Source organism: Lampris incognitus, chromosome 1 (genome assembly GCF_029633865.1).
Source record: "Lampris incognitus isolate fLamInc1 chromosome 1, fLamInc1.hap2, whole genome shotgun sequence".
NCBI classification, from domain to species: Eukaryota; Metazoa; Chordata; class Actinopteri; order Lampriformes; family Lampridae; genus Lampris; species Lampris incognitus.
The window spans coordinates 118,789,984-118,815,860 of NC_079211.1; the positions used below are offsets into that span (position 1 = coordinate 118,789,984).

The following is a 25,877-nucleotide window of genomic DNA, read 5'->3' on the forward strand; positions in this document are numbered from 1 at the left end:
CAGGTGGTGGCCACAGACCATTTGCCTGTCCTCATCTTTTCTGGCCGATCTTTGGTTAGTTTTTCATTTTGCTAGTGCCCTCATCACTAAAGGTGGCATGAGGCGGTATCTGCAACCTACAGAAGTTGCTCAGGTAGTGCAGCTCATCCAGGATGGCACATCAATGCGTGCTGTGGCAAGAAGATTTGATGTATCTCCCACCACACTGTCCCAAGCATGGAGGAGGTACCAGGAGACAGGCCAGTACACCAGGAGACGTGGAGGGGGCCGCAGGAGGACAACAACCCCGCAGCTGGACCGCTATCTGGTCCTTTGTGCAAGGAGGAACAGGAGGAGCACTGCCGGAGCCCTACAAAACGACCTTCAACAGACCACTAATGTGCAGGTTTCTGCTCAAACAGTGAGAAACAGAATGCATGAGGATGGTATGAGGGCCCGACGTCCACAATTGGGGCCTGTGCTCACAGCCCAACACCGTGCAGCCCGATTGACCTTTGCCAGAGAACATCTTGGTTGGCAGATTCGCCATTGGCGCCCTGTGCTCTTCACAGATGAGAGCAGGTTCACACTGAACACATGTGACAGACGTGAGAGAGTCTGGAGACGCTGTGGAGAACGTTCTGCTGCCTGCAACACCCTCCAGCATGACCGGTTTGGCGGTGGGTCAGTGATGGTCTGGGGAGGCATATCCTTGGAGGGCCGCACAGACCTCTACGTGCTAGCCAGAGGTACCATGACTGCCATTAGGTACCGGGATGAGATCCTCAGACCCATTGTCAGACCATATGCTGGTGCAGTGGGCCCTGGGTTCCTGCTCATGCATGACAATGCTCGTCCTCATGTGGCCAGAGTGTGTCAGCAGTTCCTGTATGTCGAGGGCATTGATGCTATGGACTGGCCTGCACGTTCCCAAGACCTGAATCCAATCGAGCACCTCTGGGACATCATGTCTCGTACCATCCGCCAACGCGATGTTGCACCACAGACTGTCCAGGAGTTGACCGATGCCCTGATCCAGGTCTGGGAGGAGATCCCTCATGGGGACCATCCGTCGTCTCATCAGGAGCATGTCCAGACGTTGTAGGGAGTGCATACAGGCACGTGGAGGCCACACACACTACTGAGCCTCATTTTGAATCGTCTTGAATAATTTCCACAGAAGTTGGATCAGCCTATGTTCTCATTTTCCACTTTGATTTTGAGTATGATTCTGAATCCAGACCTTAATGGGCTAATGATTTTGATTTCCATTGATCATTCTTAGGTTATTTTGCTCTAAACACATTCCTCTGTCTAATAAATAAAGATTTTCAGCTGAAATATTTCATTCATCGAGGTCTATATTGTGTTTTTAGGTGTTCCCTTTATTTTTTTGAGCAGTATATATAAATAGAAATAGACTATAACAGAAACTGTCACTTGGTGAGGTTTTCTAGTGTACATGTCTGCCTTAGGTAGGCTGCTAAAGTTGGCCCAGTCTCATCTGTCACCCCTGTCTTTTCTCACCCTGATCTCTCTTCCCCTCTCCCCTTTAATCTGTCTCTCCCATATGCCTCTTTTTTCAGTCTCTCAGCCATCATAGCTTCCTTGAACTGATATAATTGGATAGTTTTACACAAAGTTGTGTGTGTGTGTGTGTGTGTGTGTGTGTGCGTGCGTGCATGCGGCACAGGGCGTGTGTGATGCGTCAGTGCAGTAATACTGGGGTAGTAGTGCTTGTAGTTAGTGCATGCTGCATGCTGCTTCTGCTTGCTACACTCTGCTCTCAGCTACTGCCGCCGGCTAGCCCTCTTTGCGGGGGTGAAAAGAGGAGCCGAGTGCGTAAGTCTCCCCTGCCGGTACATAGCCTCTCTACCGCCAAGACTCCTGCAGTGCCTCCTCCTGGCCACACACGGTAACTGGGTACCTTGCGGTCCCTGGCTAAACTGTAGGGGATCTCGGAGCTACAGTGGTCCCCAGAGGTCTAATGCGCAGGCCCATGTGAAGTGGATACGCCCTGGCTTTGACCAACCACTGTCCCACTGCCTTGTGGGTAAGTGTAGGATGACAAAGGCTAGGGGAGCACACCCTGAGAGAAAAGCAACGTGCATGGCGGCGCACGATAGGCGGTCCTCTGACAGACTGGAGCTCCGGCAGCCTCCTGCAGCTGTGGAAGAGTGCTGGTCGTCTTGGGCCCCCGTTGCCACCAGATCCCACCCTCTCACAGTGAAGAAGTGCTGCTGGGACATGTGCACCCCCAGCAGCACTGTAAATAATCTCTTTGCGCAGGTATCCACCTCTGCCTCGGTGAGACCAGCAACCGGAATATGGATCAAAGTCTGGCGGCGATGGGGTGTCTGGTGACGGGAGCAGGTATGAATGCACTGGAAGCTCCTAATCAGACCCCTGCACGCCAGCGGCACAGGGCTATTCATGGTCGCCAGCAGCTGAGCTTGAGTGGCAGCTGCTCTCGGCAGACCCGTGTGTCTGAGCAGCCCTATTTAGGAGCCACACTGCTCACCCCAACTGGGGATGGGCCTAGAAAAGGTGGCCTAAACATTGCCCACTCAAAACATCCTGCATAGGCTACCGCACCTATCGGGACATTCCACTCTGCGGTCGAAATAAAAAAAAGAAAATAATTCCCTTTAAACTGGCAACATGGAACATAAGAACTCTGCTGGACGTTAATGCCGAAAGACCTCAGCGAAGGACTGCACCAATTGCAGCGGAACTCAATCGCTACAATATTGACATTGCTGCACTCAGCGAAACCAGGTTCCTGGATGAAGGCTCCCTGAAGGAGGACACCTACACCTTCTTCTGGAAGGGATACCCTGCAGGAGGACCACATCAGCATGGTGTGGGATTTGCAATAAAAAACAGCCTCCTACCAAGACTCACTGAAACACCAATTGGCATAAGTGAAAGGCTCATGTCGCTCAGGATCCCTCTGGCCAAGAAACGTTATGCCACCCTCCTAGGTGCCTATGCACCAACACTGCCATCAGAGGATGACGTAAAGGGCCGCTTCTACCAGTCACTAGATGAGGCTCTCCGTCATATACCCAAGGAGGACAAGATCTTTTTGCTGGGCGATTTCAATGCCAGAGTGGGGAAAGACAACAAGGTGTGGAGTGGTGTCATTGGTGGGCATGGCATTGGGAAAGTCAATGCAAATGGACTGCGCCTCCTAAGCCTCTGTGCTGAGCATGGCTTGACCATCACAAACACCCTCTTCCAATTAAAAAATAAGCACAAAACATCCTGGATGCACCCACGCTCCAAACATTGGCACCTATTGGACTACATCATTGTGAGACGTGCTGATACAAAAGACGTCTTACTCACTCGTGCAATGAGAGGTGCTGAGTGCTGGACAGATCACCGGCTCATCATGACCAGGCTCCAGGTGGAGGTACGCCCTGCTGTTCGTCTCCAAAGGTCAGGAAAGAAGAGACTTGACTGTACCCAGCTAGAAAAGGCTGAGGTCCAGAACAATCTCCGCCTCTCTCTGGCTGAAAACCTGGAAGACATTGAGCTTCTCTTGAGCACGGATGATTCCATTGACAGGAAATGGTCTTCCGTGAGCTCCAGACTCTACAAGGCAGCATCCCAATCCATCGGTTACAAGAGCAGAAAACACCAGGACTGGTTCAATGACAACACAGGCACAATAACTTCCATACTCAAAGGCATGCATAAAGCACACAGTGCTGTCCTCAACAATCCCACATCAGCTACACTCCGGCAACAATGGCAAGCATCCAGGAGAGAGGTGCAGTCAAAATTGCGTGCCCTGCAGAATGAGTGGTGGATATTGAAGGCAAATGAAATACAATCCCATGCCGATAGAAATGATATGCACAACTTTTATGATGCAGTGAAAACCATCTACGGCCCAAGAAACTGCTCTGTCTCCCCCCTGAAGTCTGATGATGGTACCACCCTCATAAAGGACCAGAAACTCATCACAAAAAGATGGGCAGAACATTTTGAGACTCTTTTGAACCAGCCCTCCCCAACAGATCCCTCGATCTTGGATGAACTACCTGTCCGCCCCACCATCCAAGACCTTGACCGTCCACCAACCTTTGAAGAGGTTCATTGTGCAGTTAGGTCGCTGAAAAATAACAAGACCCCTGGCCCTGACAGTATCCCTGCAGAGATTTTTAAACAGGGAGGCTACCTCTGCACCCGTGCACTTTTCCTGTTCATCTCACACGTATGGAAGAATGAAACTGTCCCTCAGCAGTGGAGGGATGCTAACATCATCTCCATATATAAAGGCAAAGGAGACAAGTCTCTCTGTGGCAACAGCCGTGGCATTTCACTACTGGCTATTACTGGAAAAGTCCTGGCCAAACTCATGTTACACAGGCTGGTAAAACACATCTCAGAGGAGCTGTTGCCTGAGTCACAGTGTGGGTTTAGGAAGAATAGGAGTACTGTGGACATGGTGTTCACAGCACGGCAACTCCAAGAGAAGTGTAGGGAGCAACATCAGAACCTCTTCATAGCCTTCATCGACCTGTCAAAGGCTTTCGACACAGTCAACAGGGACATCCTATGGAACATCCTCCTGAAGTTTGGCTGTCCACGAAAGTTTGTCAACATCCTTCAAAGATTTCATGTGGGGATGATGGCACGTGTGACCATTAGAGGCCTGGAATCCGAGCCCTTCAGGGTGTGCACCGGGGTACGTCAGGGGTGCATCCTTGCTCCAGTTCTCTTCAACATATTCCTCCTGTGTGTGACATTGCTGCTCCACAAGGAAATCAGGAAGGACAGTGGGGTTACTGTGGACTTCAGACTAGATGGAAACCTATTTAACATCCGTAGGCTCCAAGCGGTCACAAAAATGACATCTGAGCACATCATCGAGATACAGTACGCAGATAACTGTGCAGTTGTGGCCCACACATCCGAGGCACTACAAGCTACCCTTGCAGCTGCTGCAAGGGCGTATGGTAGGCTGGGGCTCTCTATAAATGTGGCAAAGACTGAAGTAGTATGCCAGTGGGCATCTACTCCTCCATCTCATTCACCAACCTTCAACATCTCCGACAAACCACTTGCAACAGTGGAATCCTTCAAATACCTGGGCAGCTTCCTCTCTGATGACTGCAGCATCGACAGGGAGATGCAAAACTGGATTAAACAAGCGTCATCCTCTTTTGGCAGACTTAGGAGAAGGGTCTTTCAAAACAAAGACCTCAACCTCCACACCAAAATATCTGTCCACTTGGCAGTTGTCATCACGACTCTCCTCTACAGCTGTGAGGCGTGGACCCTGTACAGCCACCACCTCAGGCTGCTTGAGGCCTTCCACATCAGATGCCTACAATGCATCCTGAGGATAACCTGGCGTGACCGAGTGCCCCATACTGAAATACTCCGCAAGACCAACTGCATCAGCATGGAGGCTACAGTCAACCAGCACCAACTTCGATGGCTCGGTCATGTCATCAGGATGCCAAAGGAGCGCTTACCGCGTAAAGTGATGTATGGCCAGCTACAGCTTGGCCGCCGCTTGGCGGGGGGCCAGAAAAAACGGTACAAAGACCAGCTGAAGACCATCATAAAAAAGTGCGGCCTGAACCCGAGCCAGCTGGAAGACACTGCCGCCCAACGCTCCATCTGGCGGCAGCTCTGTCAACAAGGGGTGCAAAACCTCGAGAAGGACCGCGGTGATCGACGGACCAGAAGACGTCTGAAGAGACATGAAGCGAGTACCACACCTACACCCCCAGTCAGTGATTTCACCTGTTCTGTCTGCGGCAGACATTGTGGATCGCGGATTGGGCTTTACAGCCATAAGAAGACTCACAAGTGACAGAGGCAGGATTGTCATCATCGGACACGACGGACAACCTAAAGCAAGTAAAGCAAGTGTGTGTGTGTGTGTGTGTGTGTGTGTGTGTGTGTGTGTGTGTGTGTGTGTGTGTGTTTGTGTGTGTGTGTGTGTGTGTGTGTGTGTGTTGGGGGGGGTTAGTGACAGATAGAAAAAAAATCTCTTTGGCTTTACATACATTATCGCCATGCTCATTACATCTCCACAGCGACCCAATGACAGTGTGTGTTGTATTCACTGTAACAGCTGCTGTTTAGGTTATGTTGGAGCAGGTCCATCTTTAAAATGTGAGTTAGTGGTTACTTGACTCAGACAAAGATGAACACAGGAATGAACACTTGGAGAAAAGCAAGAGGGATCATTGCAAATGTTAAAAGTTCTGCTTGCTTTCGATAGTGAAATTCATAATTCTGCATTGCCAGTGAGTCAACAGCAAAAAAAAAAAAAAAAGCTCACTGCCTCGCCTCTTCACACTGTTGAGCGCATGCTGAACAACTATTTTTTCCCTTCCTTTTTCTCCCCAATTGTACTTGGTCAGTTACCCTATTTTCCGAACTGTCCCGGTCATTGCTCCACCCTCTCTGCCGATCCAGGGAGGGCTGCAGCCTACCGCATGCCTCCTCCGATACATGTGGAGTCACCAGCCGCTTCTTTTCACCTGACAGTGAGGAGTTTCACCAGGGGGACATAGCGTGTGGGAGGATCACGCTGTTCCTCTCAGTTCACCCTCCCCTCTGAATGGGCGCCCCGACCGACCAGAGGAGGCGCTTGTGCATCAACCAGGATACACATGCACATCTGGCTTCCCACCCGCAGACATGGCCAATTGTTTCTGAAGGGACACCTGACCAAGCAGGAGGTAACACGGGGATTCGAACCTGCGAGCCCTATATTTGTAGGGAATGGAATAGACCGACACGCCACCCGGACGCCCCCATGCTGAATGAATATTTTATCCAGATCTGCATACACCCTTCCACCTCTCAGCTAGTATATAGTAAATCGCAGTCTGTTCTCAAAGACACGACATGACAAGCTTGGGAACTCATTAGTTGTCCGTCTCTAACAGCACTGCTTCTACATAACAAATCCTCTGTCAGGGATGGACTCAACACAACTTCGGCGCCTGTCCTTAAGTTTCAAATTCACCATCGCATTTTTAATGGTTTATCATCTGTTACATTTTTTTGATTTTGCTGAATTCATTGGCTGACAGTGTTAGACAGTAAAACTGTTGTGTCCAGTGGCTTAGAGAATTTGTATGAAGTTGCATGTGTGTATTTCATGATTACATGATAAAAAAAAACAAAAAAAACAAAACACATATAATCCACTTTCTGGTGACTCAAAATGTTGTTAGTTTACACCAGGGGTGCCCACAATTTTTTGACTCATGAGCTACTTTTAAAATGACCAGGTCAAAATGATCTACTCATATTAAAAATAATAATAATAAAAATACCCATTACATGTTTTACATATAGTATATGAACATTTATATACAGTGTGTGTATTTATATACATGTTGTGTTACATATACAGTATTGCAATGGATTTGCATTTATATTGAACCTTAATAATCATACCAAGCACTTGCTACTACACTATGTTGAAATTGCATCACTGCATGAACCTTTACAGCTGTGTTAAATAGATTTGTGATCTCTACCTCTCTACTGTGATGATAACCTGCACTGGAGGGAGTCAGACAGGGTTACATAGTTCGGACAGTAGCTGTTGTTAGCCAGCCTCAAGCAGGCCTCCAAATGATCATCTGTCATGGTGGAACGGTATTTGGACTTGATAATCTTCACGTGAGAAAAGGCTGACTCACCCAAATAAGTAGAGCCGAATAATGCCGTCAAGGAGGTTGCACATTTCCTCATGTTTGGGTACTTGTCCTCTGTAAGTAAGTTCCAAAACTCTCCATGCGCCCTGGACTTAAGCTGAATGTCAGCCTGTACTGTCAGCATCTCATCCTCCACTGCAGACGAGTTCAGGTGAAACAGTGATGCCATTGTTTAGGCGAGGGAATCCACCTCTGTATCTTCCCCAAATGGGTAGCACATAAATGTAGCGATTGGCTCAAGCAAAGCAAAGTCTTGAAACCATTTGTCAAAGTCTGACCGGACATTTTCAATCTGCTCTGTGTAGCGTGCACTGTCAAGTTGCGCACACGCCCTCCCTTGCTTCTCCAGCTCTGCTGCGAGGTTTCGGAAGTTTCCCAAATCACGGCGCTGCAATTTTGAGGACAGAAGTTGCATTTTCCGTTTGAAAGCGTTAACTGAGCTGATCATGTTTACCACGCTGTTGTCTTTTCCTTGCAGCTCTAAGTTAAGCTCGTTCAACATGTTGGTTAAATCAGTTAAAAACGGAAAGTCTAGCAGCCACTGATTGTCATTAAGTTGTTTGTGTTCCGCATGTTTAGTGATAAGGAGAAACTCCTTAATCTCCGGACAGAGCTCTCGAAATCTCTGCAAGAATCTCCCTTTACTAAGCCTTCTCACGTCAGTGTGTAGCAAGAGGTCAGAGTAGTTACAGTCGGCCTCTTCCAAATGTGTACGAAACAACCGTCTTTGAAGAGACCTTGCTCGAATAGAACAGGCGGGTTTGGTTGCCACATCCATGATCTCTTTCATGTTTAGCATTTTTGCGCATAATGCTTGTTGATGTAATATGCAATGGTAATTAAGGAAGTCCGGGAAAGCATCGTCCTCCCTGCGCTTGGCAATAAATCCATTAGAGTGGCCCACCATAGCAGGCGCACCGTCCGTGGTGTTTGACACCAGTTTACACACTGGGAGCTGGATTTTATCCACAAAGTTTTTGAAGATTTGAAAAATGTCCTCTCCCCGCGTGTGTTCCTTCATGGCTAGTATTGTTAACAGCTCCTCTTTTGCGGTCATATCTTGAAACACCATGCGAATGAAAATGCACAATTGGGCCGTATCACTTATGTCCGTAGACTTGTCCAATTGTAGCGAGAAACACTCACAGTCCACGATGTCCCTCCAAAGCTGCTGTGTCAAATCATCGCCCATCACTTCACAGCGCCTTGTGACGGAATCTCTTGATACCTGGAGAGCTTTGATTGAAGATAATATTTCTGATTTGTTTTTAAAGTCCCGAAATAACGAATCTGCTGCTTCAAGGAAGGCCTCTTTCATCATCTCTCCACCTTGGGAGGTTTTCTTATGCTTAATGATGGAGTGACTCACCCGTAAAGATGCTTCGGTGGCTGCCTTTGCCTTTGAATGCAGCTGCGGGAAAAGTGATTGCTGCACGATTAACTGCGATTTTAGTTCCCTCACCTTTCTCTTTCTCAGCTCGCTTTTTGGAGGGAAGTCATTGTCATAGTTTTTATGAACAGTTCGAAAGTGCCTCTCCACATTTCCTTTTTTTGGGATAGCAATGCTAGACTGACAGATGAGACAAACGCATTTGGAATAAGACATGGTGAAAAAAAGTCCTCCTCCTATTCCACATGGAAATGGTACTGTAAAATGACACGCTGGCCACTGGCTGGCGGGTCTGACCCTTTAGTCGAGCGGTTAGCGATGTCTCCTGCGGTGCGGGCAATACAAGTTCGCTTCCCGGCCGCGGCAGTTCGCTACAGTACATGTTTTGTTTCTTGCTAGATCCGGCTCCCCCACTCATTTTTGTTTTGTTTCACTTTTTTGTAGAGCTTTTTTTTAGAGAGTTGAACTAGCTAGCTCGATGCAGTTCTGCGTTAGCTCACGTTGCGGGCATGTGAACTTCAAGGTACGTTAAAGAAGGGCTCTGGTTGTTATGGTAACCTAATGTAACAAAGTTTTAGGTTCCGCTCTAGAATCTTTGGTTTTAGGCAACAGCAGACTGGCCGTCCTTTACGTCAATCAAAAGGCAAATGCCAAATGGAGGACAGATGATAGGCTAATGTCTTGGGAAAAAAAAGAAGTTTTTTCGAATGTCATGGAGATCTACCAGCACTGCCTTCGCGATCTACTGGTCGATCGCGATCGACGTAGTGGGCACCCCTGGTTTACACCTATCATCATCAAAGTTTTTTTTTTATTCCTCTGTTGAATATAATCATGGGGAAACATCGAGATGGCTATATGTTCTTTCGATTAGTCTCGATTAGACTTGCCATTCTTTCAGTCTTTTTTTTGGGGGGGGGGGGTCCCCTTTTTCTCCCCAATTGTATCCGACCAATTACCCCACTCTTCCGAGCTGGCCCAGTCGCTGCTCCCACCCCTCTGCTGATCTGGGGAGGGCTGCAGACTACCACATGCCTCCTCAGATACATGTGGAGTCACCAGCTGCTTCTTTTCACCTGACAGTGAGGAGTTTTACCAGGGGGCCCTAGCATGTGGGAGGATCACACTATTTCCCTCAGCCGCCCCCCCTGAGCAGGCGCCCCGACCGACCAGAGGAGGCGCTAGTGCAGCGACCAAGACACAGACCCACATCTGGCTTCCCACCCGCAGAGACAGCCAATTGTGCCTGTAGGGATGCCTGACCAAGTTGGAGGTAACACGGGGATTTGAACCGGTGATCCTCGTGTTGGTGGGCAACAGAATAGACTGCCACACCACCTGGATGCCCCCGTCTTAGTCTTTCTGTACATCTGTATCTCTCTTCCAGTTACTCGCGCCAGTTATGGTAAATGAATCTGCTGGTGCAGTTGGGATGGTGTGTTTGCATGTTTGTGCCAGGCAAGATCAAAAAAGTAGCTGAATGAGTTTCAAGTACTGATTGTGCACAGCTCTGCTTTGGAGGCAGATCACAGAGAAGATAGAGATGAGCTAAAGCTGAGTTATCCTTGTTTCCCCCTTCTTTAAATCCTCCCCATGGCAGATTGGACAGACAAAGAGAATGACAGAAAACTCAGCCAATCGTTAAGCAGAGATCCATGTAAACTGTGGGCTACTTGGGCTTCTATTCTGCCACTATGGACTTGTGTTTGTGTGTGTGTGTGTTTGAATGAACCCTAGATGAACCGGAAATCCATCCATCCATCCATCCACCCATTATCTGAACCGCTTATCCTGCTTTCAGGGTCGCAGGGATGCTGGAGCCTATTCCAGCAGTCATTAGGCAGCAGGCAGGGGGACACCCTGGACAGGCCGCCAAGCCATCACAGGGGTGACATACACATACATATACACACAAACACGCACACACACACACACACACACACACACATTTATACCTAGGGACAATTTAGTATGGCCGACTCACCTGACCTACATGTCTTTGGACTGTGAGAGGAAACCGAAGCCCCTGGAGGAAACCTACGCAGACATGGGGAGAACATGCAAACTCCACACAGAGGACGACCCGGGATGACCCACCAAGGTTGGATTACCCCAGGGCTCGAACCCAGGACTTTCCTGCTGTGAGGCGACCACCTAACCACAGCGCCAGCGTGCCGCCGTGAACCAGAAATTGCAATTTTATTTCATACACAAACACACCATAAACACTGCAACTCAGACTCATGAGTGTGCATACATAAGTGAACAACACACACACACACACACACACACACATGCTTGCTTGCTGGTTGTCCATCATATCCGACAATGACCACCTTCTCCTATTTGTGAGTCCTTTGGTGGCTGAATAGTACGAGCCTGGATGCACAGTTGCGGTTGCAGATCCGGCATGTAAAAGTGGTGCTGGGGGGGGTAGCTTTGCGAGCATGCCTCTTTGCAAGCTTTGCCGCACAGTGTTGTGTGCGGTGGTTTTCACTCCCTCTGAGACGTGGGAGCGCCAGATGGTGCAGCAGGAGGCAAGTTCCTCCAAAGAAGAGGGGTTGAGCTGGCATCTTTTCAGTGTGGTCTTCATTTGGTCTTTGAACCGCTTCTTCTGCCCATCAGCAGTGCGTTGACCAAAGTGTGGTTGGCTGTGGAGGACTTTACGTGGGAGTCGTTGGCTGGGCATGTGAATGACATGCTCAAGCCACCTGAGTTGATGGTGGTTTAGGGTAGATTCCACGTTGCAATTACCTGCCCGTTCCAACACCTCGGTGTGTGGCACTCTGTCCTTCCAAGTAATGCCGAGGATCCTCTAGAGACATCTCACATGGAAGGCCTCCAGGCTTCTGAGGTGGTGGCTGTAGATGGTCCATACCTCACATCCATAGAGTAGTGTGGAGATGCACACTTCTCTGTAAACAAGCACTTTGTTATGGAGACTGAGGTTGCTGTTCTGGAAAAACTTTCTCCTTAGATGACCAAAAGATGTTGAGGCTTGTTTGAGGTGGTGCTGAATCTCATCATCCATTGTGCAGGTGTATGCGTCCCAGATATTTGAAGGCAGGAACAGTGGCCAATTGTTGCCCTTTTGCTGTGAAGGGTGTTGGTGTCTTGGGAGACCGGCACTCATCTGACAGATTACCTCTGTCTTTTGGGTGATGATGATCAGTCCCATTCTGCTGTATGCAGTTACAACTGCCGACAGAGTGTTTTGTAGGTCTTCTGGTGTGTGAGCTACCAGGGCACAATCATCGACATACTGTAGCTCAATAATGTTCTCAGAGGTTAACTTGGTGGTTGTCTCAAATCTCCTGATGTTGAATCGGTTACCATCGAGCCTGAAGTCAGTGGTGACTGACAGCCTGCTTCTCCATCCTCCTTTGCAACAGTGTTGTAACAGAAACTAAGAAGATTGGACAGGACTGGGGCTAGCACACAGCCTTGTCTGACTCCAGTCTGCACACCAAAAGGCTCAGAACTGTGGTTCCCCACTACCACTCGGGTCATCATTCCTGAGTGAAACTGTCCAAGGATGGTGATAAACGTGGGTGGACATCAAAATTTCTTCAAGACTTGCCACAGCAGGGCCCGGTTAACTGTATCAAATGCCTTTGAGAGATCTATGAATGCTGTATATAAATCCTTGTGCTGTTCTCAGCATTTCTCCTGGAGCTGGTGTGTGACAAAGATCATGTCAACAGTCCCTCTATCCTTTCGGAAGCCGCATTGTGACTCTGGTATGACCCGTTCAGCTATTGCAAGTGTTAGTCTGCGGAACATGATCTTGGCTAGGACCTTTCCAGCAATGGCCAGTAGTGAAATACCCCTACTGTTGGAGCAGATGGATTTGTCTCCTTTGTTTTTATAAATGATCACAATTTCCACTGTTGGGGACACACTCGCGATGCCACACCTCAAGGGTGTAGAGATACAGTGTCCTCGTACAGAGGTAACCTCCTTCCTTGAGGATTTCAGCTGGAATGTTATCAGGTCCAGGGGTTTTGTTGTTTTTCAGGGTCTTGACTGCATGTAGGATTTATTTGAAAGATGATGGGAGGTCTAGGTCTTGCAAGGTAGGCTATTCAGGGAGTTCTGCCACACACACACACACACACACACACACACACACCAGAAATGCTGCAACTCAGACTCAAGACTGTGCGTAAATAAGTGAACAGCTCACACACACACACACACACACACACACACACATTTGTGAAGGCATACAGATACACCTTAATAGAGACACAAAGGTCCTACTTTCTCATGGTATTGAGTAGGAAAAAATGACACTCCATTCCTCATGTTTCAGTAAGTTACACAAGACAGAATATTGCAGTGTGATAGAATGTTGTTTAAAGGTCAGTGCGCACACACATACACACACACACACACACACACACAAATTCACACTGACTCTGTCAGCTGTCTAATATCTTAATTGGAGCTTGACTATTCAATGCAATTTGTCAAAACCTTCTGACTCGTGGGCAATTAAGCATGATGTGTTATCGTTGTGCATGCACTTCTTCTATATGCTCCATTTGCATGTGTACATTTAGTTCTCCAGTTGTTTGTGTGTATGTGTGTGTGTCCTGACATTTCCTGGATTCTCACCTTCCTCTAGACAACTGCCAGGTAGTTTGTGGTAGAACAGCACAGATCAGATATTTGAATGTCTCTTTCAAGATTAATGATCAATTATCAATAGTCTGCAAGCCTGTTGATGGCCTATAATGAGTTTGTGAATAAATTCTCAAGATATGAATTTTTGAGGAAGACTTGCCCTGAGTGTAAAAGCAGTTTATAGCTGCCTTACATGACAGGTTAATTACCAACATCCCCAGGAGTGACCTCTCCCCTCCCTCCTCCAGTGTGTGTGTGTGTGTGTGTGTGTGTGTGTTTTTCATGAAATATGTTTGCAACTGTGAATGTTGGTGCACATCATCAAAGGGTTGTTTCGTGCATAATCAGGTTCAGGCTTTCTGAACCTATTCCATGTGAAGGGACAACAGCAAATCCTTTGGCAAATGACTCAGACTGTTTGTAGCTAAAAGCCTGTTATCTGCCTCTCAACTTTAAGGGCGGATTAAAAGGAGCATTCCTATACTTTTGAGTCTTCTTAATAGCTGAGGACAAATCCCCTCCTACTAGCTACAGAGGACATGATTATACAAGGAGTGCTTTAAGTGTGAGGGACTGATAGAAAGAAAAAGTTTCACACTCGCTTTCATGTCGAATGTGTAGGCTTGTTTGTTTTCCTGCTTTGAAGTTCAAGTGCCTTCCGTTTGGTACTCTTTCCTACTCTTTTCCCACTTCGGTTCTCTTATCTCGTCTCTTGTCCTCTTTTTCCCTCCCCCTCTCCTACCCCCTGCCTTTTCGTTGTATTTCTTTTATTGCTAGCCTCCCTCTTTGCCGCTGTGCTCTCCTCTCATATTGTCTTCTTTTTTAACTTCCCTCTCCTCTTTGTTTTCGCCTTTTCCTCCTCCTTCCTTCCCTTTTTTTAGTTTCCCCCCTTTTCCTCCCCAATTATACTTGGCCAATTACCCTATTTTCCCAGCCGTCCCGTTGCTGCTCCACCCCTCTGCTGATCCGGGGAGGGCTGCAGACTACCACATGCCTCCTCCGATACATGTGGAGTCGCCAGCCACTTCTTTTCACCTGACAGTGAGGAGTTTCACCAGGGGGACATAGCGTGTGGGAGGATCACGCTATTCCTCTCGGTTCCCCCTCCCCCCTGAATGGGTGCCACGACCAACCAGAGGAGGCGCTAGTGCAGCAACCAGGATACACATGCACATCCGGCTTCCCACCCACAGACACAGCCAATCGTGTCTGTAGGGACGCCCAATCAAGTTGGGGATAACACGGGGATTCGAACCGGTGATCCCCATGGTGGTAGGCAATAGAATAGATGGCTACGCTACCCAGATGCCCCCTTCTTCCTTCTTTTTACCACTCCTCCCACCTCCCCTCCTCATCTGTCCCCTTCGCTCTTCTTTAATAGTCTGTCTTCTGCGCTCCTCCTTTCTATTCTATCTGCTTCTTCTTTTTTCTCTCATCTATTTTTGATTCCCCTGCCTTCTCTTTATCTCTCCTCCCCTTTCCTTTACTTCACATTTGCTCTCCTCTCACCGTCTGTCTGCTCCTCCATTACTCTGTTCTTCTCATCTCCTCTCGTTTGGTAACTTTTCATCACTCCTTTGCCATCGTCATCAGTACAAAACATCACACAACACTGTCATTGTTCTCACTGTCAAAGTTTCAGCTGAATTGTGGAGCGATCGAAGGAGCTTTTTGGGAGAATAACTGGCAGGCTTGTAAAGTTTTAAATGGCGGTGTCAGTCATTCTTTTATGAAAGGTGTCTCTCTCTGTCTCTCCTTCTCTCTCTGTCTGCACAGGCGAATTTCTGTCTGAACTTTTGTTTGATACAGGACCTGTTGAGATGGTCCATGAATTTGGCAGTTTTGTCCCATCCATCCATTATCTTAACCGAAAAAAATTCTGATACAGCATACATTTTTTAGAAAGATGTGACTAATTAGTTTTGAGCACTGCTCCTGAGACACTTTTCAAAGTTTCTAATAGAAAAAAAGAATGAGAAAAAAAAAAGTTAGTGAGAAACCCCAACCACTGCTTTACACTTTAAAAATAATCTGCTGGTTTAACTTAAAAAAGTAAGGCAACCTATTACAAGCCCTTTTCTGAGTAATCTCAACTAGAGTGTGCAAAACTCAAATGATCAATGAGGGCGTCTCCATAACATGGGGGCTACCAAAGAGCAACAGTAAAGACAGACGAATCCGATGAGTGTGTGTGTGTGTGCGTGTGTGTGTGTGTGTGAGAGAGAGAGAGAGAGAGAGAGAGAGAGAGAGAGAGAGAGAGAGAGAGAGAGTGCGACAGTAGAAGGAAATGTGTGTGTGTGTGTGTGTGTGTGTGTGTGTGTGTGTGTGTGTGTGTGTGTGTGTGTGTGTGTGTGTGTGTGTGTGTGTGTGTGTGTGTGTGTGTGTGACACACATTCATGTTTTATGTTATGAACTGTTGCTCTTTGGTAGCCCCCATGTTATGGAGAAGTGATCATTGATCATTAGAGTTTTGCACACTCTAGTTGAGATTACTCAGAAAAAGGCTTTTAATAGGTTGCCTTACTTCTTTTTTTTTAACTTAAACCGGCAGATTATTTTTTACAGTGCAGGATGATGCACAGATTTCCACTATTTGGTGACTTCGTGACTTTTATTTTCTTGCCTTTATGGATGACATAACATATAAAATTTTCAACTTATAAAATATAACATTTTGCTCCTGTTCAATGACAGTCTCTGATTTTCTGTCCCTCTCCTCCAGCTGCCCCCACTACGGATGACGTGGCGCTGTATGTGGGCATCGTTATTGCTGTCATTATGTGCCTGGTCATCTCCGTCATCGTGGCCCTCTTTGTCTACCGCAAGACACACCGTGACTTTGACTCGGACATCATTGACACCTCAGCGCTCAACGGAGGGTTTCAGTCCGTTAATATCAAAACAGCCAGATCAGGTAAGGACTGATATGGAAAAAAAGTAGTCCGCGGTGGCGTAGCGGTCTAAGCATCGGCTTGGTGTCGATGCAGTTGCCCACTGGGGACTGGGGTTCGCGTCCCGGTCTCGGACTCGATGAAGCAGCAATCATTGGCAACGCTGTCTTCGGGAGGGGGGCGGAGTCGGCTTGTGTTCGTCATGTGAATGCGTCTCTGTGTGTGTCGGAAAAACAGTGGTTCGGCTTGGATTCGCCTTGTCACGAAAGTGGGGAGGCGCTTTCCTTCGAGACTGCCGGCCGGAGAGATGCAGTTGGCGAACGCATGCAATACGAGGGTGGGTGTTTGAATTAAAATAGGGATCGATTGGCCACTAAATTGGGAGAAAAAAGGGAAAAATCAGAAATAAATTTTTTTTAAAAGGACTGATATGGAAAAATGTATTTGCTTTTGGTCAAATTGCCCTTATGTCATGTATGCTCTTTGGAAAAAAAAAAGAACCGATAGGAGGTTAAAAAAACATTGGTGGTGATTTGGATTCAGGCACACCATGTAAGGAGTACTTCATCCTGATAAGCCACCCACACGGTCCAAGGGAGGCTCTTCACCAAATCAAACTAAATCTTTTATTTTGAGTATCTCCAATTTCTTCCTTTTCTTGCAATGTTCTATTGATTCCTGAAGGGAAAATTTCTCTTTTTGTTGGCAGCCTCTCAACAGGGAGGTCAAAGTGCAGGGTTAGCTACAAAGCAACACTCCTGTTTTGCTCAGGGGCACCTCAAAAGGGTTGATGTTTACTGTTATGGCAGATTTAAATTGGGCTTTCCAGTTGAAGACCCAGGTTCAAGCTAACTATTCACTACCTCATCCTGTCAGCCAATGGGAGTTGCTCCATGGTCAGCATAATTGAGGCAGCTGGCTTTGGCAAGAATAAGAGTTTACAAATGCTGCCTGTATGACACCCATTCAGATTGAACTTTGATTCCCAAGTCTCGGGAACGCACCCACGCCTTCCTCTGTGCGGTTGGCCCTGCTGTATTTGATAAAATCTGACCTTTACTCTTCGTCCATGCTGCATCCCTTGAATAAAGATTTCTCTTTCTCTTTCTTGCTCTCTCTCTCCCTCTCTCTCTCTCTCTGCCTGTTTCTCTCTTTTTTTGAACAGGACTTCCACAACAACATCCAGCTAACCCTTCTCTCATGGCTTCATTGTAGCACTGATATCTTACTATCAGTGCACAGTTACTGTGCACATTGTCAGTCTACAATGGCTCTTATTCCATCAAGGAGTCTCGCATGTCTTTCTTCTCTCTCTCTCTCTCTCTCTCTCTCTCTCTCTCTCTCTCTCTCTCTCTCTCTCTCTCTCTCGCTCTCTCTCTCTCGCTCTCTCTCTCTCCCCCCCCCTCCCTCTCTCACTCTCGCTCTCACTCTCTCTCTCTTTGCCTCATTCTCTTTCTTTTTCTTTCTTTCCATCTCAACGTTCAGAAGAATCATGTTTCCTGTTTACCTGCATCTTCTCTTTCTCTCTGTCTCTCTCTCTGTCTGTCTGTCTATCTCTGTCTCTCGCTTGCTCTCTCTCCCGTCACAGTGACTCTGAGGCAGGCACTCCCCGTCTGTCTTCCTGTTAAAGTGGAGCCATATTTCATTTTCCCCTGTCTGTAGTGTCGTTTTTCTCTTTCTATGTCTATGGGAAATGGATGAGGGAGCAAGATCCACACGAGTCCAAACACACATACGCGTGCGCGCATGCACAGACACACACACACACACACACACACACACACACACAGAGCAGCTGACGCAACAATCTGTCACAACGCACCACTCCTGTTCACTGACTAATTCTGAATGCAGAAAGTGTCATATTTATAACCGTAACTGGTGACACACTGATACCCAGGGCACCTTTATTGGAGTGAGGATTAGACACACATCCTAGGCTGTATTGGTCTCATACCTGGTATTGGTCTACAGAAGCTGTGAAATTATGCCTTTGGCTTTAAACATCCTTATCTGTTAGAAATATCTAAAACATAGACCGGAGAAATCCATTTCAGTAGATGAATACTGACAATAGGCTCCCACTTTCTCAGAATTGTAATCAACCATACCCCCCCCCCCCCCAAACGCACACATACATATACAGTTAGCACACACACAGACACATTCAAACAATTTCAAATTTTCTGGTTGAAAGTCATACTCTTTCTTATATTGAAATCCAGGGTATAATTTCCATTAATAACCATGTTTCCATTCAGATCTACTACTACTACCACCACTACTACTACTACTACTACTACTACAACTACTACTTTCGGCTGCTCCCGGTAGGGTTCGCCACAGCGGGAACATCCGTTTCCATTTCTGCCTGTCTTCTGCAACACCAGCCATCTGCATGTCCTCCCTCACCACATTCATAAACCTCTTCTTTGGCCTTCCTCTTTCCTCTTCTCTGGCAGCTCCATATTAAGCATCCTTCTCCCAATATACCCAACATCTGTCCTCCACACATGTCCAAGCCATCTCAATCTTGCTTATCTTGCTTTGTCTCCAAACTGTCCAAGCTGAGCAGTCCCTCTAATATAATCGTTCCTAATCCTGTCCTTCTTCATCACTCCCAGTGAAAATCTTAGCCTCTTCAACTCTACCACCTCCAGCTCTGCCTCCTGTCTTTTCGTCAGTGCCACTGTCTCCAAACCATATAACATAGCTGGTCTCACAACCATCTTGTAAACCTTCCCTTTAACTCTTGCTGGTACCCTTCTGTTGCAAATCACTCTTGACACTCTTCTCCACCCACTCCACCCTGCCTGTACTCTCTTCTTCACCTTTCTTCTGCACTTTCCATTACTTTGGACAGTTGACCCTGAGTTTTTAAACTCATACGCCTTTGTCACCTCTACTCCTTGCATCCTCACCATTCCACTGTCCTCCCTCTCAGTCACGCATATAGGTATTCTGTCTTGCTCCTACTGACTTTCATTCCTCTTCTCTCCGGTGCATACCTCCACCTCTCCAGGCTCTCCTCAACCTGCACCCTACTCTCGCTACAGATCACAATGTCATCCGCGAACATCATCGTCCATGGAGACTCCTGCCTGATCTTGTCCGTCAACCTGTCCATCACCATTGCAAACAAGAAAGGGCTCAGAGCCAATCCTTGATGTAATCCCACCTCCACCTTGAATCCATCTGTCATTCCAACGGCACACCTCACCACTGTCCCACTGCCCTCATACTACATATCCTGCGCCACTCCTACATATTTCTCTGCAACTCCCGACTTCCTCATACAATACTACACCTCCTCTCTTGGCACTCTGTCATATGCTTTCTCTAAATCTACAAAGAAACAATGTAACTCCTTCTGGCCTTCTGTATACTTCTCCATCAACATTCTCAAAGCAAACCATGCTGCTGCTAGCTAATCATCACCTCTCCTCTTAACGTAGCTTCTATTGCTCTTTTCCATATCTTCATGCTGTGGCTGATCAACTTTATACCTCTGTAGTTGCTACAGTTCTACACATCGCCCTTTCTATGTCATAGGGACATAGAAATGTTCTATGTCCCATAGATGTTTCAGATGTTATGAAAAATTCAGATGTTTAGAAAATTGTAAAAATATACAAGAAGGTTAAAATGTTTGGATTGTAAATTAGGTAGGCTTTCTTCATCTGGTTTTAAGGGCACACAAAGTCTCACTTAGCCAACACAAGACTTTTTTTTCTTCCTTTTTTTTTTTACTATATTTGTGCAACAAAGTGATAACTATACAAGTGTAAAACAATACAAAACATGGTGTTGCAAGATAGGAAAAAGGAGGTAACAGAGTCACAAAATAATCAGACATAATCAAGACAAAACAAAACAGAATATAACAAATCAAAAAAAAGAAAACAAACCAGAAAGAAAGAAAGAAAAAGAAGTACAACTCGATGGTCTCTGGGGGATTGAAGGTCCAAATATGAGATGTTAATGTGGTTAAATATTTCTTTCATTAAAAAAAAAAGAAAAAGAAAAAAAAGGGGTGGCACGGCCCATTGGTTAGTGCTGTTGCCTCACAGCAAGAAGGTCCTGGGTTCAAACCTCAGGCTGTCCCAGAATATGAGCAAGGTGGCTGGTGTCCTTAATGATGTTTTGGACTTTCCTTTTGCAGCGAGTGGTATAAATATTATGAAGTTGTGGTAGTCCATGCCAATGATTTTTGCTGCTGTCTTTACATTCCTTTGAATCGGTCTGCAGTCCCGAGCAGTCAGGTAGCCAAACCACACTGTGATACAGTCTGTCAAGACATTCTCTATGGTACTGTGATAAAAGTTCATAAGAGTTTTGGTGCTCATGCCAAAACTTTTCAGACACCTCAGAAAATATGGTCTCTGTTGTGCCTTCTTGAGGGTGCAACTGGTGTTGAGAGACCATGTGAAGGTGTCAGTGATGTGTAAACCGAGAAATCTAAAATTGTCCAGAAATCTAAAACTGTCCACAATTTCAACAGATGACTTATTGATGTAAATAGAAATGTGATTTCCTCTGATTTTTCTAAAGTCAACAATGATTTATTTTGTCTTACTGACATTTAGACAGATTGTTATCACGACATCATATGGTTAAATCTTCCACTTCCCACTTATAGGCCCTCTCATCACTGTCGCTTATTAGTCCGATCACTGTGGTGTCATCTGTGTAGCAACAGGCATGGGCACAAGTCCATGAATACTGGGATGGCATCCAGCGCTTTACCTGTGCCCCCATCCATAGGGTTAGTGGTATTGTCAGGAAGGGCATCCGATGTAAAAATTTTGCGAAATCAGAATGCGGATTGACGAGACCATACCAGATCGGTCGAGGCCTGGGTTAAACACGGCCGCCATTGGTGCTGTGCCCTCACAGGGTATCAATGGAAACTGTAAAATCCACTGTGGTGACCCCTGAGAAACAGGGAATAAGCTGAAAGAAGAAGACGAAGAAGACAGTGGTGTCATCTGCAAATTCATATTTGGTAACACAGCTATCCAAACATCCATTATCCAAGCCGCTTATTCAACTCAGGGTCACAGGATGCTGGAGCCTAGAAGAGCTAGAGAACACAGTCATGGGTAAACAGACTGTACAATAGGGGACTGAGACAGCAGCCCTGAGGTGTGCCGGTCCTAAGAACTAATGTGGATGAGTATGTTTTACAGTCTGGGGCCTGCCTGTCAGGAAATCAAAAAGACAATTACAGATAGAGTTGCCCAGACCGAGACCTCTGAGTTTCAACACCAGTTTGATGTTACAGTTGTATTGACAGACAACATTCAGACATAGGTATTTTTCTTTCCAAGGTGTACTAAAGTAGCATGCTGAGCAAATGTCATCTCCAGATCTGTTGGAACAGTTTGCAAACTGTAATGGGTCAAGGGTAACAGGAGTGTTACATTTTATATATGATATAACCAATCTTTCCAGGCACTTCATAATAGCAGAGGTCAAAGCAACAGGTTGTTAATCATTAAGGCAAGAGACAGGTGTTTTCTTAGGTACAGACCTGACACCTGTAGATCAATTTTATCGGGTGGGCACTGTGCTGCTGTCAATGGGTCCAAGTTGTGAGCTTCAAAGCAGGAATAAAAGTTGTTAAGCTCATCCAGAAGAGAGGCAGATGTGTTGATAGCCACACTAGGTTTAGATGTATAGTCCATAATCACCTGCAGCCCCCTCCACATATGCCACGAGTCACAGCCACTTTGGTCATTTTTCAGTTTGTCCCTATATTGTCTTTTAGCGGCTTTGATGGCTCTCCTTAAGTCATACATGGATTTTGTTGTAGCGTTCCTTGTCCCCCAATTTAAAAGCAGTGCTACAGGTGTCCGGGTAGTGTGGCAGTCTATTCCGTTGCCTATCAACACGGGGATCAATGGTTCAAATCCCCGTGTTACCTCTGACTTGGTTGAGCATCCCTACAGACACAATTGGCTGTGTCTGCGGGTGGGAAGACAGATGTGGGTATACATACGTCCTGGTCGCTGCACTAGCGGGGGAACCTGTTCAGTGGGGAGGGGAAACTGGGGGGAATAGCATGATCCTCCCAAGTACTATGTCCCCCTGAAGAAACTCCTCAATGTGAGGTGAAAAGAAACAGCTGGCGACTCCACGTGTATCAGAGGAGGCATGTGGTAGTCTGCAGCCCTCCCCAGATTGGCAGAGGGTGTGGAGCAGTGACCGGCATGGCTTGGAAAAATGGGGTAATTGGCCAAGTACAACTGGGGAGAAAAGACAAAAAACGTACACTCACTAAACCTCAGGCAAATGTCGCTGTTAATCCAGGGCTTCTAGTTGGGTTAGGAAGGAAAAGTCCATTATGGGACACAGTTGTCCAAACAGAATTTAACATAGCCAATGACCAATTCATCACACTCATCCAAACTCGAAGGTGAATCCTTAAAGACTGACCAGTCTGTTGATTCAAAACTGCCCTGAAGTTTGGTTTCATGTCCTGTAGTCCAGCACTGTACTGCCCTCACAGTAGACGGCACCTTCTTCACTTTCTGCTCGTAGGCAGCACACAAGAGCACTGACATGTGGTCAGATTTCCCAAACCTGCCTTGATTGTGGAGTAACAGTGGTTGAGAGTTTTACTGCTTCTGGTTGGGGAGGTGACATGTTGGTAAACTTTGGTAGCACAGATTTCAGGTTACAGTAGTTAAAGTCCCCCGCTACAATTGATATGGCCTCAGGGTGCAAGTTCTCTTGCCTGTTAATGGCTCAAGAGTTCACCCATATCACTGCAGCAATAGATTGCGGCGGTATGTAGACAGCGGTTAACGACACAGGGGAATTCCTTTGGGAGATTGAAGGGCCTGCACCTTATTGTTAGTTGTTCCAACACTGGCAAACAGGACTGAGAAACTATTTCTATGTCAGTGCACCATGGATTGTTAACAAATAAGCATACACCACCTCCCTTTACTTTGCCAATAATCCTCATGGAACGGTCCATGGGGTCAACAGAAAAACCCTCCGGTTGTATAGCCCTATTATGTGTATTAGGGCCCAAGCCAAGTGTAAATGATGGTGTGTATGTTTATCGTCGATGGTGGACAGGCAAAAAGAAGTGATGACTGAAATCGGTGCGGAAATTTAGAATTTAGGGTATGACTAAATGGATACCAGATTATGTCAAACTCAGCAGTTTGTTTTTTTAATGGCAGGAGATAATTTGTCCATTGATATGTATTCGATTAGTAGATTTTTCCAAAGTGTAATATTGATTGAGCTTCTTGATTTCCAGTTCATGAGGATAGTTTTCTTGGTGATGATTAGGGCTATGGTGAATAAGCTGATGTTTGTTAAATCTCCTAGTAAGCACAGTGAATTGGAAAGTAGGATGTGGGAGCCTAAAAGTGGAGAGAGGTTATCAGTAATATCACGCCAGAATTGGGTTGCAGTTCCATGTGACATGTATGTAGGTGTCTGTGGTGTTTTGTGTGCACAGTGCAGACACATTTCAGAGTCTATAAGACCGATTTTAAACATAATTTTTCCTGTTCAACATACTTAATGAATAGTCTTGTATGAGTTGTATGGCTGTATTGGTGGATCTAGAGAAGACATTTTTGCAGATTTGGGTCCAGAAGTCAGCACCGGGGTCGACCTATTGATCTTGTTCCCATTTTTTTTTTTTGAGGGGATAGATAAGCCAAGAGGAGACTAAATCATTAGCATCGTTTGAAAATGGATGACAGGATTGACAAGAGTAACTTGGGTTGACAAAACTATTAGTTTGTTGTCTGAATTGGTCTTCGGTGTGAATGCCATCTCTGGATGGAGTACGGCACAGGGAGAGTAACGTCATATCCTGTGTTTTGGATAATGGTGCTGCAGAAATTGAAATGTGATGGAAAACCATATACCCAATATGAACACTTGAAACAATATTTCCAATATTAACACTTCAAATTTGCGACCTCACTCAAGGGCAAAATCCTTTGTGTTTTTTTTTTGTAATTTTTTTTCCATTAAGTGATATTTAAATATATATATATATATATATAAATCTACAACTTTGAATATTTAATTCACAACTTCGAATTGCATATAGAAATAGCTTGATAGTGAGTGATTCAAAATAAATGATCGTACCTATCAGTAATAAATAGTAAAAGCTATAGTTTTCAAAGGAAGGATTCAGGGAGGGGCTGTGTTTGCAAAGCAATGGTGTTTTATCCTGGTGAAACAATCGTCAAATGCATTGGCTACCCATGTCTTCTCTGCAAGGAGAGGTTTTGGCTGTCTCCTATACACCTGGTATAGGATACTTTGACATGCACATCTGTGGGTGTTTTGGTATGTTTTATAGTCAAGTGCTAAACGCAGGATTAAAATTCAAATCAGGCTATACAGTAAAAATGAAATGTGAGGTTGGAGAGAATGGAATGCAATTTGGTAGACCATAAGCGGGATGTGTGTGTGTGTGTATGTGTGTGCTCGCACATGCATGCATGTGTGTTCTTGTGTGTATGTACGTGGGGGCAGTGTGGCATTTCATCAGTGAAACGTAAGGTTGCTTGTCACTGTGTTGAGGGACCATCTCGGGTTACCATTAATGAAGAATTATGTCTCTCCACTGCTGTCTACCTCCCCCGCTTTCTTTTTTTCCTCTATACCTGCCACTGTCTCCTTAACTTTTCTGTTATTTTTTCCTATTCTCTTTCTCTTTATCCTTCCTGTTTCTCATTCTGCTGCTTTCACCTTTGTTTTCATCCCTTTTTCTTTCTTATGCTCTCTCTTTCGCTTTCACTCTGTCTCGCTCACGCATTCTCACTCTCGCTCTCCATCTCTCTCTCTCTCACTCTCTCTCTAGCATTCTGTTGTTAATTAAGTTTCAGCAGGGATGATTTGGCAGGAATACCCACTGGCTTTAAGAAAAAGCAGTCTGATGAGAGTGTGAGAGAGAGAGAGAGAGAGAGAGAGAGAGAGAGAGAGAGAGAGAGAGAGAGAGAGAGAGAGAGCACAATGGAATATGGAAAGAAAAGGAAAAGCATATTTGAACCTATCTTGCAACTTCATCTACCAGGGGAAAAAAATCTAAAATATTTGTGGCAATTACATCACAAGAGCCTTCAAACTGAGCCAAATGAAAGCACAGATCTGTAACATCGCCACAGCTGTTGTAGAATTTGTTAGGGAAATGTTTGCCATAAGGATCTAAAATATCCTATATGTTCGTAATCGAGCAATACCAATTTCTCCAAGACAACATTTTATAATCTGTTGTTTCTTGGATGCAATCAAAGAAAT

At 46.0% G+C, this 25,877-nt stretch overlaps 1 protein-coding gene across 1 annotated transcript in view; it reads left to right on the top strand.

Annotated features, from left to right (window-relative positions):
- The window catches only part of LOC130111890 (netrin receptor UNC5C-like), a 375,592-nt gene that overhangs the window by 304,421 nt on the left and 45,294 nt on the right, over positions 1-25,877 (top strand). The window contains exon 9 of the mRNA XM_056279187.1: positions 16,424-16,615. Within this exon, the coding sequence (XP_056135162.1) occupies positions 16,424-16,615 (192 nt within the window). The remainder of the gene's footprint in view (positions 1-16,423; positions 16,616-25,877) is intronic.